Source organism: Grampus griseus (genome assembly GCF_964374135.1).
Source record: "Grampus griseus genome assembly, chromosome: 3".
Classification (NCBI taxonomy): domain Eukaryota; kingdom Metazoa; phylum Chordata; class Mammalia; order Artiodactyla; family Delphinidae; genus Grampus; species Grampus griseus.
The window spans coordinates 121888779-121906567 of NC_139019.1; the positions used below are offsets into that span (position 1 = coordinate 121888779).

Here is a 17789-nt window from a genome sequence, read left to right on the forward strand (position 1 = left end):
AACTACTGAAGCCCATGCACCTAGAGCCCATGCTCTGCAACAAAAGAAGCCACCGCAATGAGGAGCCCTGAGAAGCCTGCGCACTGCAACAAAGAGTAGCCCCCGCTCGCAGCAACTAGAGCAAGCCCACATGCAGCAACAAAGACCCCACGCAGCCAAATAAATTTATTTTAAAAAATTTTTTGGAACACTGAAAAGTGTTCAAAATCAGAATGCAATTCATTCTTCCTTTTGCTAAGCCAAAATTCTATCTCCCTACCTCTTCCATCTTGGTTTCTCCATCAGATTAATTTAAATGAAAAGCCCAGATTCTGCTGGTGATGGAAAATTAGAGACATTTCCAAGTTTTCCTATTGGATTTCTTCAATGCTCCAAATTATTTCTACTCCTCTTTTGGTCTTGGTGACCCAAATACTGCCCTTTATGGAGAAAGATTATTTTAGTGGAAGATTTTGTAAATAAATTGTGAAAGAGTTACATTCCTTGCACCTTCCACCATCTGAGACTCCAAGCCTATCTCCACTGAAGGCTTTCAGCACCTGAAAACTCACAGTAAATGCTAACCAGGAGACTTTCTCTCTTTCAGGATGATATCATCACTGTGATCAACCGAGTGGATGAGAACTGGGCAGAAGGCAAGTTAGGAGATAAAGTCGGCATCTTCCCAATCTTGTTCGTAGAGGTATGTGACTATCAAGTCTACATCTGATTCAAGCTTACTCAGAATTATACATGTGCTACAATGAGTAATTCCTATTTGATATGAGGCTTATTTCAGAACTAACTAAAGTCTTGAAAGAAAAGATGCTAGATGATAATACCCATTTCTGGCAAGAGTGTGGGAAAATGGGCCTTTTCATTCTGCTGCTAGGAGTACAAATTGGTGCCGTCTCTCGTTTCCAGACTCAAACTCCTATCAAGGATGTTGAAAATGTACATCTCCTTTGAGTCCCTAATTCCACACCTGAGAGTTCATTAGAAGGAAGTATTAAAACAAGTGTGCAAAGATATGTGTACAAAATGTGCAAAAATGTTCATTGTAGCATTGTGCATAGTGGTGAAAACCCAGAAATAATCTAAAACTCAACAATAAGGATTTAGTTTTTTTAAATTATGGTGATGGAAAAATATATACCCATTAAAAATAATGTTAAAGGAGAATACTCAATATCATGGAGTATCTGGTATTATGGAAATATGTTTGTGATTTATTGGTAAGTAAAATAAAGTTTAATGAGTATAAAGTTTCAGATTTAGAAGATGAAATTCTGGAGCTCTATTACAATGTGGATAAAATTAACACTACTGAACTGTATACTTAAAGATGGTTATTATAGTAAATTTTGTTATGTGTTTTTTACCACAATTAAAAATAATTAACTGCTTGAAACTAGCTTTGTAAATACATATGTGTATATATAAATGGATAAAGGGCTAGAAGACTATGTACCAAGATATTAACAGTGGTCATCACCAGATGGTGAGATTCTAGATAATTTTCATGTTCTTCTGCTGGCTTGTATTTTGTAAATCTTCAGAAATGAGCACATATTACTTCTATTGTTTTTTTAAATCTACTTTGAAAAAAAAAGAAAGAACACATGCTAGGCTATCTACCTATTTCTCCAGGATAGTAATATAACCTATAGCCTCTAACCTCTCTAGCCATCATTCTCACCCCAGCTTGAAGCAGGTCATTACAAATTTAAAAGAGAGGTTTCACTGTTTAACTGCACTTATTGGGTGCTTACCAGGCATAAAGCATTAAAAGCTAGCGGTGCTGAGCTATAAAAGAAGTAGAAGGTATGCTCCCTGCCCTCTAGGAGGGTAGGATGAAACAGAACAGAGGCAGAGTTGGAAAGAAGGGACCAGTTCTACCATTCGTAAGAGCCGAAGCAGGTTCTGAAGTGAATGGTGTGCCCAGAACACTGCCCAGCTGTCAAGGTTCCCTCACCCTCTCATCTCAATCTGTATGGAAGGAATGAAAGACGGAAGGGAGGGGAAGAGGAATGGTCCAGAGAGGCTGGTCTTCCTACTCTCTCCACTAAATGATCGTGCTTTTTCTCTTGTTGAAGCCCCTTCCAGGTACAGCCACCCAATTCTCTCTACGTGTTCAACTTCACTCATTTTATGAGGCTCAGCTAGAAATCTTCTTTTTCCATAAAATTCCAGCAACTAGTTGAATACTCAGTTGTCTCTTTCTTCTCAGAACACCTGATGGGTGTGTGGCTTGTACTTCACAGGCTAGCCCAACACAGAGCAGGTACTTCATAAAAAAAAATTAGCTTCACAAGTGAATGAATGAAAAAAATATTTGGGAGGTGGTCCGACTGACCAGGAAAAAAATTCAGAGAACATACCTTTCAACGTGACCCTGTCCTAAATATATATTCAATCATCCAACTTATTTTTCATTGAGTGCCTGCCATGTCAGGTCCTGTGCTAAGTTCCAGTGATACAAGACAGATATGAGTCCCTACTTTCAAGGATTGTAGGGGCAGACATGAATAAATAATTATAAGTGTGATGAATGATGCAAAGAGTGAAGGAGAGGGAACTATTGGGGGGAGGAGAGTATGATGTTCAACTTACCTGGGTAGGGTGTCAGCAAATGCCTTGTAAGCCAAGATCTGACAAATGATGAGGAGCAAGCATGGAGGGAAGAGTGTTTTAGGGAATGGAGGTAACATGTGCAAAAGTCCTGCAGGATGAGGAAGTGTGGTGCCTCCAAAGGACCAAAGAATACTAGAGCTGGAGCTTAGAGAGTAAGAGAGAGACAAAAAAAAAAAAAAAAAAAAAATGAAGCCAGGGAAGTAAATGGGACACACACCACAGGAGACTTTGTAAACCTTCCTGCATTAGTCAGGATGAGCTAGGTTATGCTATGGTAATAAACAGCCCCTGTATCTCAGTGGCTTCACAAAGAAAAAGTTATTTTGAATCCATATTACATGTTCAGCACAGAATGGTGAGAGGCTGTGCTCACACAGTCACTGAGGAACCCAGACTGATGAGGCTGGGCCATCTTGTAGCCGTGCCATCTGGAACATATGGACTTCCTAGGTTTCATGGCAGGGAAGAGTAAAGAAGAGTGAGCTGTGTATCAGCAAAGGCCTCAGCTCTGTGACATTTGTCACTCCCACTCCCACATTTGTCCATTGGCCTGAACCAGTCACATAGTCCCACCTGGCTTGAAATCAGCTGAGAAGTATAGGGGACTACTTGGAGTATTTGCTGAGCATCCTCACCTCTGCTGTATCATAAGAAGTTTGGACTTGACCCAGAAGTCAGAAGACACCACTGATAAATTTAAAGTAAGGCAGTGACTCCATCAGATTTGGGGTTCTTAAAGATTGCTCTGGATGCAGTGGGAAGAATAATTTGAGGAGGAGGGATTTAAAAAAAGCAGAAAGATCAATTAGGAGGCTACTACATGGCTCAGTTAGAAAATGATTGTAGCTTTGACTAGTAGATTGGAAACAACTGGACAGATTCCAGGACCTCTTAGGAGGTAGATCCACAGGAGCGGGGGATAGGGGTGAGGCAGTGGTCAAGGATCACGCCCCATTTTCGGATTTGTGTGGGTCAGTGGTAGAGCCATTTGCTGGATCAAGCAACATATGCTGAAGAGGAACAATTACGATGTTTGGGAGATAACCGTTAAGTCTCCGAGGACAGAGATGAGCTACAACTAATCCTAGTTGGATACATAGGAGGTGCTTAAATTTTTGCAGATTAGAGCTTGCATGGTCCCCTGTATTATTTCAAGAAGCTTCTTCATAGGTCTGGGGGAAAAAGGCATCACTGACTTCATTACCCATTTCTGATATCCTTTTTTTCCAAAACTTCTACATTTAATGATTATTCATTTGGATACTCTCCCCACTACTCCACCTCTAAAATTAGTGATTACAAGAACCCTCACAGTCATCATCAAACTAGGGTCCTGTTCTCCTAATTGCTAGGAGGGGAAAAGATAATCAAGTGGTTGCTGTAATCTGGGAACCTGGTTTTCAAAAATTACTTGAAATCTAAATTGAGCTTTTTAAAGCAGTATTTAAAATTTGATTCCAGTCATTTCATTAAGACCAGCACTTGCCGAGAACCCTTTAAATAAGTTTTGAACTACCAGCGCCATGCAAAGCAATTGGAAGGAAGGAGAGCTTTCTCCTGAGAGTGAGGTGGGCTTTTTGGCATAAACAGGATTTTTCTTGTTAATGTATCGTTTGACTTATTGAATTGCATCTGGGTAAAAGGTGGTAAAACAAACGCGGAGTTTATGCCCGTTCTTGTCAGGACTTCTCCAGCGGGGCCTGCCTGGGTTATACGAACCTCGCTCAGCCCAGTGGACCTCAAGGATATTGTTTCTAATGAGTGGGTGCAAATTGAAGAGCTCTGCAGTCCTTCCCCCGCTGAGCTATTAATCACCCTGGCAGAGGACAGGGAAGACCCAGAGTCACACGGGGCTCTTTGTCTGTGTTGCTGATGGAAACACCCACGTATTGCTCACCTGGGGGCAGAACAATTAGCTGAAGGCAGAAAAAAATTAACTTATTTCATCGTGGCTATGAATGACCAGAAAGAACTTTACTCAGTCAACTCAGAGAGCGTGTATTATCGTCTTACTGGGTGAACAGTGGCGGGATGGGTGCTCTGGGGGAACATGAGACATGGTCCAGGCTTCCATCAGAAGCGCCCTAAATGATTTCAGTAATTTCCCAGTTGATCTCCCTCCTTCCGGTCTGGCATTTCTGCACAGCAGCCAGAGTGAGCTTTTTATGCATTTATTTTTATTTACATACAGTAAAATTTGCTCTTTTTGGTGTCTCTGCATTCTGATAAATGCATACAGTATAACCACACTACCATCAAGATATAAAATAGTTCCAACACTTGCCAAAAAATACGAGGGCAGGCTGCCTCTTGGAAGTCCGCTCCTTCCCTGACTGCAACCCCTGGCACCCACTGATCTGTCTTCGGTTCCTGCAGTTTTCCTTTTCCAGAATGTCACAGAAATGGAATCACATAGAATGTAGCCTTTGGAGTCTGGCTGCCTTCACTTAGCATAATGCCTTTGAGGTTCATCCATGCTGTCGGGTGTATTGGCAGCTCGTGCCTTTTCTTTGTTGAGTCATACTCCACGATGCGGACATGCCGGAGTCTGTCATCCATTCGCCGACTGAAAGACACTGTGATTGTTTCCAACTGTCTGGCAGCTATCACTAAAGCAGCTATAAACACGTGCATACCAAGTTTTCAGCGAGCCTGAGTTTTCATTTCTCTTGGGTAATTACCTAGGAGTGGGATGGCTGGGTCAGACGCTAAGGAGGAAACTGTCAAACCATAGCATGAGCTTCTAAATAAAAGCATACATCAGATCACGTCGCCCTTCCACCTAAATCCTGCCAAAGGCTTCCTATTACAGTCAATAGATTCAGAGCCTCCCAGTCGTATGCGATCCGGATCCTGCCTGCCTCCATGGTCTCCTCTTTACCACCTGTTCCTCACTTCTTTCTGGTTCTTTCACATCGTTTTCTCAAACAGCCTGAGCTTTCTCCCTCTTCGGGATCTTTCCACTAGCTTGCAATCCCTCTCCTGAAATGTTCTCATGCTTGTCTTCACATGGCTGGTTCCTTCTTGGCATCTGTGTCTCAGCTTGAATGTCACCTTCTCAGCAGGTCTTCCTTGACAGCCCCCCACCAATCTAAAGTAGCCGCCTCCCGCAGTCACCCTCTGACACATGAGAGCATTTATTACCGCCTGGTCTTTTCTTGTTTGGTTGTTTACATGCTGGCTCTGCCATGTATGTCACCCCTTCAGCTCTCTTGTCTTTAAAGTGGGCATAATAATGCCCCTTCCCCTACTTCTTGGTTTCTTTTCACAATATTACAAGCTTCTGGTGGCAGGAACTGCATCTTTTCTAAAATTTTCTATCTCAACTATATTAATCATCTTAATCATCCTCACATTGTTATTAAAAAGTTCTTAAATGAAGAAAAAGTTCTTAAAGGAGCAAACTCCCTTTTACCTCTATAGGTGAATCTCTAAACTAGAATGAGACACGTGCTTTTAGAGGGCAACTGGTAACAATCATCATGATGGAAGTTTAAGTAACTGTCCTGGAAAGTTTATTCACACAATCCCCTTTGTCAGCATATTTCCGATTTCTGAACGACATGAACTCACAGGGCCCTTGGTGGGCAGGGTACTCAAAATACAATACAGTCAGTGGTGGTGCTAGAGCTGGCTGGAGCTAGATGGCAAGGGCTGGGTGTTAGGTTTTCAGGAATCTTGCTAGCCAGTTGTTAAACCATTGGTAGATCCTTACACCACAGAGATTGGTAAACTCTACAGATTGGGGTGAGGGGGGTCATTTGTTTGTTTGTTTTGTTTGTTTTTCTGATGTACCAGCACACCACTGACGGTAAGAGGTATAGAACAAGAGAGAATGGTGATGAGGTAAAAGTATTTAAAGGAAGTAGTAAAAGGTGGTCTTAGCGTTAGGTGATCCAGGGTCCTGAATGGATTTACATTCTGGTTAAACACTTATCGAACGTATGAACCTGAGCAACTTCATCCACTCATTATTGCACAAACGCTCACTGAGCACCCACTCGGGGATACAGCAGAGAACACGTGTATAAGGTCTCAGCCCTCAGGCAGCTAACAGTCCAGCGGAGGAAAGGAAGATAAATGATTACCGTGTGGAGTGGGAAAGCATGGGGGCTGCAGGAACACTGAGAAGGGCAAACAGACAAGTCAAGAGTGGAGGTGGGGATTCAGGGGTGGCTAGAGGAAGAGGGAAGGGTCCCCCAGGTAAAGGCGGCTGGGATGATGCTGAGAGAGACGGGAAAATCAGAGTAGAGTATCATGGCTTGTTTTAAATTCTTCAGACCTCAAGTAAGAGTCATAGCTACGTTGCAGGAGAGTTGTGAGAATTGATGGATATAGTAAAGGAATTGGGATATACTGAGAACAGGTGGAAGCTGACCAAGGAATGACAACTGAGGCGGTGGCATCTGAGCCGACTTCAGACTAGCCTGGGTAAGACACAGCCGCTCACATGAGATCAGGATGCCTAAATTCTCATCAGACCTTTTGCCTTTTCAGCCAAACCTCACTGCAAGACACCTCCTACAGAAGAACAAAGGCCGTCAGTCATCCCACACAAAAGGCATGTCCCTGGTGTCATCCTCCAGAGGCAAGGCGACCAACGCACCCACACTCCGAAGGGGCCCGGGGTCCAGGAGGAAGGGGCCCGGGCAGTTCTCCATCATGACGGCCTTGAACACCCTCAACAGGATGGTGCACTCTCCCTCGGGGCACCATATGGTGGAGATCAGCACCCCAGTGCTCATCAGCTCCAGCAACCCCTCTGTGATCACTCAGCACATGGAGAAAGCGGATGCTCCTCCCAGCTCTGTGGGGCAGGTAGGGAACAAACCCCTGGGATAAGGGCATCTTGGAGTCGGGCAAGTGACCCACACCGTGTCACAAGCAATATTGGATCTTTAGTACCTGCTAAGCCCCCATAATGCATTAATAACAACTAATGTCATTATGTGTCAGAACCGTCTATACATGATCTCATTTCATCCTTGAAACAGCCTGTGAGCTAGGTATTACTATTATTGCTATTGTTACCCCCATTTTACAGATGAGAAAACTGAGGTTTAGAGGAGGGGGGTTTGCTTTCCCTTGCTAAGAGCCATGGCATGGTTCCTGTCCCTTAGAGAACTTCCCTCCAAGGAGATAATGACATCTGTTTCCTGGGATCACAGTTTAACCTTCACTGTTCCATCCTCCAGTAATGTATCAGGCATCACGTGACAGGGAAGAAAAAGAAACTATGGGTTATTGGATGTTTTCAGGACTAGCTATATACTTTGCAAGGCCCAGTGAAAAATGAAAATGCAGGTCAAAAATGATTAAGAATTTCAAGATGGCAACAGCAGAGCATCAGACCAAGTGAAGGGCCCTTCTGAGCACAGAGCCCTGTGTGACTACACATGTCACATACCCTTGAAGCCAGCCCTGGTGGTTTTCATATGGAGCATTTAATGAGATTATGTACGTAAAGTGCTTAGCACAATGCCTGGCACATACTGAGTACCCAATAAGCATTAGCTCTTAATACTATTGTTATTAACACAACTGCTGTTATTATTAAGCCTGGCCACTGAGTTGCCAAGTGAAGGGAGATAAGCCAAGGGGCCGTCCTGGCAATCCAGAAGCAGAACTACTTCTAACAGCATGAGGCTATTTAGGTTGAAGGATGCTTTAAAAGATGAAGGACCAGAGGTACAAGGCAAAGTAATTAAGAATTGCATGTCAGGTATTCTGCTATAAACACTCTTTGGAACCATGCAGGTGACAACTCGAAAAGACAAACCTCAACTTGCACTGATGTAATTTTTATTAAGCTGTAAATCTTGTTTTTAAACATGAATCTCTACCTTGGGATTAAATGACTTAATTGGACTCTAATCCCTTTTTAACAAGACAAGGAGGAGGAGAAAGTCAAGGGTTCCTCAAAGACCTGTGTGCTGGTCTAAAAGGAAAACAATCACCTGCTACAGCACTTCAGACCTTATACCACTGTCTGCATCTCTAGGAGGCTGGCTGTTGACGTCATTCTGCCCACCACTTGCACTACATACACACTCACACACAATTACACTCTCCCCTCCCTATACACTCTCCTTGCATTAAAAAACTGTGAAATTCCCTTCCCTTCCTACCCACACACACTCCAAACACTTTTTTACAAGTATATACACACTTTGTGCCCCAAGTTCTACACCCCGTACACACATATACACACACATACATGCTCCAACATGGGAGCCTAGTGACTCACAGTTAAGCGAAAGACTAGCAGAATTTTTCTGAAACCATTCTTTCTAAATATATAGACATAGGTATACGAAGTACAGCCCACACTCAGTAGATCTAGGCTAGCTCACTCAGCTATAAGTTGGCTTCCCAAAGGATTTAACCAAGAGTCACTTTCCCTGTGCCTTTTTCATTCTTCTCCTGGTCATTTACCTCATCAACAGAGAGGCTGGACCGAAGCAGAGAATCCTAGTAGGATTCAAAACAAGTAGTATTCCTTCCTAATGTTCACAAATGGTGAGAATTCCAAAGTGTGGCATTGGCATACCCTATCCCCAGGGAACCACTGCACAGTACTGATAGCCTTTTCTCAATTCACATAGTGGTGGATTATAAGTATTTCTACATGTTTGCCCAGATGTTGTCAAAAACACACTCTTAAAATGCCCCACTTATGAGCTACATCTAAAGATGAGTGGAAAGTTGAGCAAATGACAAGATCTCCTGCTTCCTTTTTCTCTAACACCCTTGAGAGCTGTGGTTGGGTCTAGCTTATCAAACTTCCCCTCCTTCCCCATCCCAGCACCTTTCATAGTACATAGTCCCTAGTAGGTGGTCAGTAAATCAAGGAATCAAGACATTTGGCTTAAACATCTGGGCAGGTGGTGGTGACGTATACATAGACAGGGAAGACTGGAGGAGGAATTCTTTCCTATAGAAAGATCACAGGTAAGTGTAATTCTTTCAACCAGTAGACATCTGTTGAGTGCTTACAATGTACTAATTACCAGACTGAGTCCTGGGGATTCTACTACCAAAACATCAAGAACAGCAATAATAATCTCAAACATTTATTGAAAGTAAAAGAATTGATAGGTAGAAAAGGAAGGAAGGAAGGGAGGGAGGGAGGGAGGGAGGAAGGGAGGGAGGAAGGAATTCTTTCTTTGTTGCCAGTGTCCTGAGTCCTGCGCTCCATCCTAAAATATGGTAAGAGCTTTTGTAGGTGAGGTACTCTCACCAATTTACAGTGACGTAATTAAGACCCCCAAAGAAAAATGGTTGGGCCACCGTTCCTAGAATTAGTGAACAGTGAGAGTCTGTTCTGACCGTAGAATTGTGTGATTCTGGCCCATAAGCTCTTGTCACTGTGCTTCGCCATTAACAGAGACGTCATCAGGCAACACCGTTACATCAATGTAGTTTATCTTGAATGTCTGTAGCCTCCCTTTTCTTGCACATCTTCACTCGACTCCAAGGCCTTCCAGCATTCTCTTCCCTGCCCACCCCTCAGTAAAGAATTTGCCCTAAGTCTTCTGCACCTCAAGAAGGTTTTCATTTACTATCACTTTGTTCCTTTATGAACTACCGTGTCCAAGCATTGTGCACAGTACTGAAGGCACCAGGAGTAAGTTTTGCCCCAAGGAACTCACAGTCTAGCAGGGATACAGAAAATAAATGACTGACTATGGTGGAGTTAGGGCTTCCTAAAATGGGATGAGCACCCTGATGGCTCCCACACTGACTTAGGCGGTGAAGATACTTGGAATTTTACAACACAGAACTGTCGACAGAGAAAGTTATTTCCTTTCCAACTTTCCCCAAGCCTCTTGGTGATATCAGAAAGTCTTAGTTTGGTGCTAGTCTGTCTTTAACATCCTCTATCAGGTTTTGCTAATCTCCCTCTGTCAGGAAGCGAGAACCAGGCATTAGGCTCAGAGCTTCGGGCAAGCAACTGCCCATCTCTGAATTTCATAACACTGTATGTTTTCATCATGTTGTCGGATGGTTATCCTCCATATCTTACAAGTGATACCAGTTCTTGTTCACAGAAGTCTATGAAAAATTTTTAATACTTTATTAACATGTTTAAGCTTTTTTTTAAAGAACAGTGAGTTAATAAAGGTACAAGTGATATGTGGATATGGCAAAAACCATGGAGATGGGACACAATGCAGTTTAGAAAGCACCAATCCAGAGTAAATACATGCATAATTAGAACATGTAGGAAGTGCTACGGAAGCAGAGAAGAGGGCGTTTGTTAGCTTCAGTCCTGTTCCCTGAGAGAGGGATATTTGAATATTTGAACATTGGTCCTTCTGTGACTGACGTGTAAAAAGTCCAGGAAAATTTTTTAGGGAAAAACCTCTTTAAAGAATGTTCAGTCCCCACCAACTAAACGGAGGGGGCTTGGAGGATCAAGGAGTAGGTTTTCTGAAAACACCTCTAAAGAAACAATGAAGAGGAGGATTATCCTTCACCTCTTAAACACCAAAGGGTAGCAGTTCCTATCTTCTCACAGAGAGAAGCTGAAGCAAGGAATTCTGTTTTCCTGTTGTCATTGTGTCCTCCCACCCTTGGGAAACCACCTGACACATCTGGCTGGAACGTCAGGAAGTGACCTTAAAGGTAAACTTTGGACTAAACACAATTGTGCTTGAAAATAATTCAGGATTAGACCTGAAGACTCTGAGTAGGTTCCGTGGGAAACTGCACTGGAGGAGGTTAAGAAGGGGGATGGGAACCAATGTAGTTGGCCTTTGGGGGAGTCCTGGAGATTATCTCTAGGTCTGCACTGAGGACGGCGATGCCTTCGAAGGAGAAGGAAAGTCAACTGCATGGGACACGAGTTAGAAAGAAGTCCGTCAGTAATGCCTCTTAAGGGAAGCCACAGTGCCAGGTCCACCCTGGAGATTCCCAAACTGACTTCTTCAGGATGTGGAGTCAGTTTGTCCCATCTCCCCACTCACAGCACCATGAGGTGCTCTTGTTTGCTGTAACTCTAGCCTTCCTAAGACATTCTGCTCCCCCAGTCTACGCACCCTCCCTGCCCAGGGAACTCAGCCTCTTCCTCCCTTCCCCCTCCCACCACTGCCAATCCCTCCAGCCCCCTCCTTCAGCCTGCCCCTTCCCCTGTATCACAGGCCCAGGTGAGTGCAACTGCGATGCAGCTATATAGAAAGCCCGTCGTCATTCCAGAGTTCTCTCTTTCCCTCACCTTCTACATCCAGTTCGTCAGCAAGTTCAGTTTGCCACCTAAATTGCAATTGTTTCTATTCATCCCATCCCACTGCCTTAGTTTTGGTCCCCATCGCTGCTTCAGTCTCTTCCTGGTCTCCCAGAACGTTGCTCAATCTCAACCCCTCACCCTGCCGACCCCCTCACCCCTACCCATTCTCCCAATCATAGCCTCCATACTCTGGAAAATCCAAATCCGTTTGTCTGCTTCTCCTCCCCAGACCACCAATGGTTCCCTACAGTCTTCAGAAGCGGCAATACCTGCCATTAACTAAGTGCTCACTAAAAGTCAGCAACTCTCGATATGAGATGATTTACAGACATTATGACTATTCTCACAGCTCTTCAGAGTAGGTGTTCATATGCCCATTTTACCAAACAGAAAAGGTTTGGGACAGAAAAATTAGATAACTTGCCCAAAGTCTGAAAGCTAGAAACAGACCCAGGATTGGGGGCCAGACCTGTGCCTTCTCTCCTAAATGAGTGAAGGCATTCTAAACCCTCCCTGATCTGACGGTAGCCTTCCAGCCTCCCCCCATGTCCCCCGCCACAGGCATACACAAAAGTTGCAGTGACCTACTCAACATTTGTAAGCATAGTGTATACTAGGCCGCCTCTTGGCTTTTTGTCCTTGTACCTGGCATAGTGCCTGCATTACTCTGGGCAATGAACAAATGTTTGTGGAATAAATAAATGCTGTTCCTCCTGGAATTTACTTTTGGTTCATTTGCCTGTCACAGTCACATGCATACCCCAAGCCCTGTATGTATACCATTTCTTCAAGGAAACTTCTGCCACCCCTCTTCTGCAGAATTAATACCTTTCCCCTGTGTTCACATCACATTGTTTACACTTGTGTTCTTAGTACCATAAGCATCCCATATGTATCTTATCACCAGGCTTACTAGATTGAAAACTTGTTAGGGGCAGGGGTGGTGTTTTATTCATTTATGTTGCTGTTGACTTTCCAAAGCCCCAATAAAGTTTTCTAATAACGTATTTTGCCTCAAGAATCAAAAACAAAGACAGAGGCCTCTGATTTACTTAAATAACTACCAATCCCTTTCCCCTCTTCTGATTACCCAGAAAATAAAAGAGGGAAGATAGAGAGGGGAAAGACAGGCCACTGAAATCATTCCTTATGATGTGATTCCCTCCCCCAGGCCTCCTCCATCCCATCCCAGGATGATAATGGCAAGTCCAAGCATCTTTCCTGGGCTCCTGGGAAGATGAGCTGTCATGTGCCTTAGGGAATTCTGAGGTCTGTAAAGCTGACTCTCCTTTCAATCCAATATTCAAAATATTCTGAAGAAAGTAATTTCTAGGAGCTTCAACTATAAGTCCAGATCTCCTGTGTCCCTTTGTCTCCATCTTTCACAGAAATCTCCCAACCCAACTTTAGGGTACTCAGGACGGCCATGAGAGATGGTTTTTACTGAGTAGTAGGATAATTTTTTTTCCTTTGGACACAGTGTCAGTGCTAATGTATGTTTAAGATTCTTAGCTAATCCTCCTTCTAAAGTAATTTACAGACATAAACTTCCCCTATGCTTATATTCTTATTTTGATTATCTTCCAATATAAATCTTTATCTTTACAATTTTCACGCAACAAACCCCTGCTCACAAGTGAAGCTGTCAGAGCTCTCTTGAACTGGCCGGATTGGCCCCAAAGAGTCATGAGTGTAAAGTGGGGACGCTCCACTAAATGAACACCTGTACCCTCAAACTGTTCTGTTCCATGTCATCATTATCTGCCCCAAAGTACCTTCTATGGGACCCAACAGGTGCTTGAAATATGTTTATTAAATTTTCAAGAACATACCCCTTGGGTGGAGACAGCCCCTTAGACTGTTCTCATACATTATCAGTTAATGTCTTAGCAGGAGTTCCCTGGCTGACATCTGAAAGCAAAAAAAAAAAGACACAGGGTAGAACCAGAGGGCCTCTGCTGCCCTCTGCTCTGCCAGATCCCCTGGGTAAAGAGCTGTCAGGAGCCACCTAGAGAAGCAGTGTTATGTCCAGGGGAAACCACTCCAGCCTTAGACCCAGACACCTCTCCCCCGTCTCAGCAGTGAGACTTCTGACAAGTCCGTAGCCACTCTAAGCTTCAGTTTCCATCAAAAAAGCAGGAATAACCCCTGCCTCACGAGGCTGTCGGGAATATCAAAGATGTAAAGTGGGTGTAAAGCGCTTGGCTCCCATTTTTATTATTTTTGTTATTATTAAAAATGTTAGCAGTCAAAATTGCTTAGTAGTCAGTTGCTAGATTTCTCTTCAAGCACTCGCCTCCAGGTTTTTTGAACTTTTTTGTAAGAGAAAATTTCAAACACATATAAATGTTAAGAGAAGAGCACAGTGAACCCTCCGGTACATAATCACCCAGTCTCAGCAATTATCCACTCACAGGCCTATCTTATTTCAGTTATACCCCACCGCTCATGAACCTGCTCCTAACTGAGTTATTTTAACGCAAAGCTCAGACATAATATCATTTCATCCATACACATTTCAGCATCTCTTTAAAAATTTCAGGGAGTATTTTCTTCCAAGAGTTTAACATAAGAGTGATCCCATTATCACACACTAGAAAATGGAAAATAATTTCTTAAAAACATTAAATGTTCAGTGCTCAAATGTCCATATTTGCCTTATAAGTTTTTTACAAGATGTTTTGTTTAAATGACATCTAAATGAGGTAAACACCTTGCATTGGGTTGATATGTCTATTAGATTTCTTTTATTCTACAGGTCCTCTTGCTTTTGCTTTCTCTCTCTGTCTCTCTGTCTCTCTGTCTCTGACTCTCTCTCTCTGTCTGTCTCTCTCTCTCTCTCTCTCTCTCTCTCGTCCTTTGCCATGGACATGTAAAAAATGCCAAGTCATTTCTCCTGTTGAATTTTCCACATTCTGGGTGGTACTGGTTGAGCCTATGCAATGTTAACACATTCCTCTCCACCATTCATGAGGAACCATTCATGACCATTTATTCAGGGCTGCAAAATGGTGACATTGCAAATCTGTCATCCCTCCTGAATTTTTTTTTTAATATTTATTTATTTATTTGGTTGGTTGGTTGTGTCAGGTCTTAGTTGTGGCAGGCAGGCTCCTTTAGTTGCAGCTTGTGGGCTCCTTAGTTGTGGCATGCGAACTCTTAGTTGCTGCATGCATGTGGGATCTAGTTCCCTGGCCCAGGATCGAACCCAGGCCCCCTGCACTGGGAGTGTGGAGTTTTAACCACTGCGCCACCAGGGAAGTCCCCCTCCTGAATTTTTTTAAGCTGCAATGCTTCTGTAAGATTGACTACTACCTTCTAAGAGTTGATGATGTGTAAGATCCTATACTGTGAGTATTAACTAAATTATTTCACAATGATCTCCAAACTTTCATACCATAGGCCCTCAGCATATACTGGGGAATCCAAAGTTCATGTCTTAACCACCATATATTTATTCTCTCCCCACCCGCCCTGTGTTTCTCTCTCTCCCTTCCTTGTTTGTTCCCGGGCGTTTCCCTAGTTCAAAGACAGGACTCATTTCTCACCACCTTCTCTCCTGGCATGTTTGCCATCATTGAACTGCTACTCCTTTTTCCACTGGCCGCTGCCAGCTGGGCTAATCTCCCCTGCCTGCCTGTGCCAGTCTGCTTGTTTACATCCTTATCACTGCCCTCAGGCCGGCCTCCTCATCCTGGCCCCTTCAGCAGTGTGTTCACCCTTCTGCCCCTCCTGAGGACTGGTTCCCACAGCTGGGCTAAGACCAGGAGGAAAAGACCAGGTTTCTTCAGCCTGGAGAAGAAAGGGCTTCAGTGTTGCTGTGGGAATAGGAGTTGACTTTATTTTTCCAAACATGGGTTTATAGACTGGTTTTGTGTTCCTGTGTCTGGAAGAGGAAAGGAACAGAAATCAGCACATGAAGGATTTCACGAGGAACAGGGAGAAATCTCTCCCATCACATAGACTGTTAGAAACTAAGCACTGAAAATGCTGAAGGAGCCTGTGCATGCTGCTGTTGGGTTTTGGGGTGGTTTTTATTTTTCCCTGTAGAGGAAGGCAGCTTAATATAAACAGAAGGGCTCTGAGTCAGGCTAAGCTTCACGCCACGGCTTTGCTACCTAATAACTAAGTGACAGTGAACTAAGTACCTTACCCCATTGAGCCTCAGCATCCTCATCTGCAAAATGGGTAGGTCCTTCCATGCGAGGTCTTTTCAGGGATTAGCCGTAACTCAGTAAGCTGCTGCCATTGCTCTTACCTGCTTGCCTCCAAGCAGAGTGTTTAGAATATATCATCATTGGTGTGATTGAGGAGAACCCCTGGCTTAAACCGGGCATTGAGCCAGACATCTTCCAAGATCCAGGTGACCCTTCCAACCTGAATTCCCTAAGGTATATTTTTCACAACTCCTGGCCAACACGGGGGTGATCTTGTCTCATTTTATATGTGAGAAAATTGGCAGGAAAAGGTAATTCCGTAACAGAGTCAACGTCTTCCTCCAAAATCAAATCAACTAAATGTGGTTTAAGACCAAACTAAGAGTCCTTTTACTGCATCATTTAATGCCTCATCCGTGAGTCATGTGGTCCCAGGCTGCAAGAGTGATCATTAGTACAAGACAGGTGCCACCACCACCTGATGTGCCATGATGTCGCCAGTTAGGCCTAAGAATCTGATCCGAATGCTCCCTTCCATCAGCAGCATGACCGGGGGGAGCCATTTTGCCTCTCTAGGTCCCAGTTTTCTCATTTTCTAGGTGGAGTAATAAAACAGACCTGGCAGAGTATTATGTTGCTCAGTTAGCGAATAGCACAGTCTGAAGGCAAGTGACACCAGGAAGAACAGCTCCTATTATTTAGTTAATGATGGTCCTGGTTGGGATTCCTCTGGTCTTTTCTCAAGCACACTTTCACACAAGAGTTCTCTTTCCTTTCTGGCTACTGCACAGCTTTCTCAGCCCCAATAGGTGTCAGGTAGAGATCTCCTGTAGGAGCTTTTAAACAAAGAGCTTCTTGGCACTTTAGGGAGAAACAGTATAGTAAGAAGATAAAAATAAGGGCTTTGGGGGTCAGCCAGCTCTCACTCTGCCTCTTACTGAGCAATATAACATTGGGCAAGTTACTTAATCTCTCTGGACCTCTGTTCTTCCATCTGTAAAATGAAAGTGATGTGGTGATTTTGGGGTTTTTTTAAACCTCTTAAGATCGCTGTGAGGATAAAATGAGGTGATGCGTGTACATGAGATAATGGCCAGGTTTTGGCAGTGGTAAATGGCTCGGTAAATGTTCACTGTATGATTAATGTTGGGTCGGCTCAGGAAGCTATGACCTGCCCCCATGCCCATGCCCCAGGGCTGGCCTGTGCAAACAGGCCTTGCTAAGAATGCCGTCCGCCAGCAGCACGCTTCAGAAGGATGCTCCATCAGAGCCTGCCTGGAGTGCAGAGGCTTCCAAAAGTCCTCGTGCTTCCTTGTTAAGCAGTGGCAATTCTGGAAGTAGGGAAGGAGTATGGCTTTGGACTTGTATCTTGCGGCCCCTTGGGGCAACTGTATTTGCTCAGCTCAGACCCTCAGCTATAATCCCAAGGGGAACCCGCAGGAGGGAAGCCATGAAAAAAGACTTTGGACAAAGGAGGAGACCAGGGTGGAGACTGAGGCAGGGCCGTGTTTCCACCATCTTTTTTTTGGCACCTTTCAGCTTTTTCTGTAAGCCACATCCTCATCTGGTCTAGTTGCCCAAGCCCCTCACAGCCCACCAGTGAAGCAGCCAACGAAGAGTTGTCAGGTGCCCCCAATGCTCCAGGCACAGGCAATACAGTGGACCAGGCAGACCTGGTCCCTAAGCTCGTGGCATCTCCAGACCAGCAGGGAAGACAAATACTAAACAAAGTATTATAAATACCTGATACAAGATTGTAAGTGTGCAAAGTTCTGTAAGGTTGAAGGATG

At 43.9% G+C, this 17789-nt stretch overlaps 1 protein-coding gene across 1 annotated transcript in view; it reads left to right on the forward strand.

Annotated features, from left to right (window-relative positions):
• The window catches only part of SH3RF2 (SH3 domain containing ring finger 2), a 143673-nt gene that overhangs the window by 64627 nt on the left and 61257 nt on the right, over positions 1 to 17789 (forward strand). The window contains exons 4-5 of the mRNA XM_082650226.1: positions 587 to 682; positions 7111 to 7431. Of these exons, the coding sequence (XP_082506352.1) occupies positions 587 to 682; positions 7111 to 7431 (417 nt within the window). The remainder of the gene's footprint in view (positions 1 to 586; positions 683 to 7110; positions 7432 to 17789) is intronic.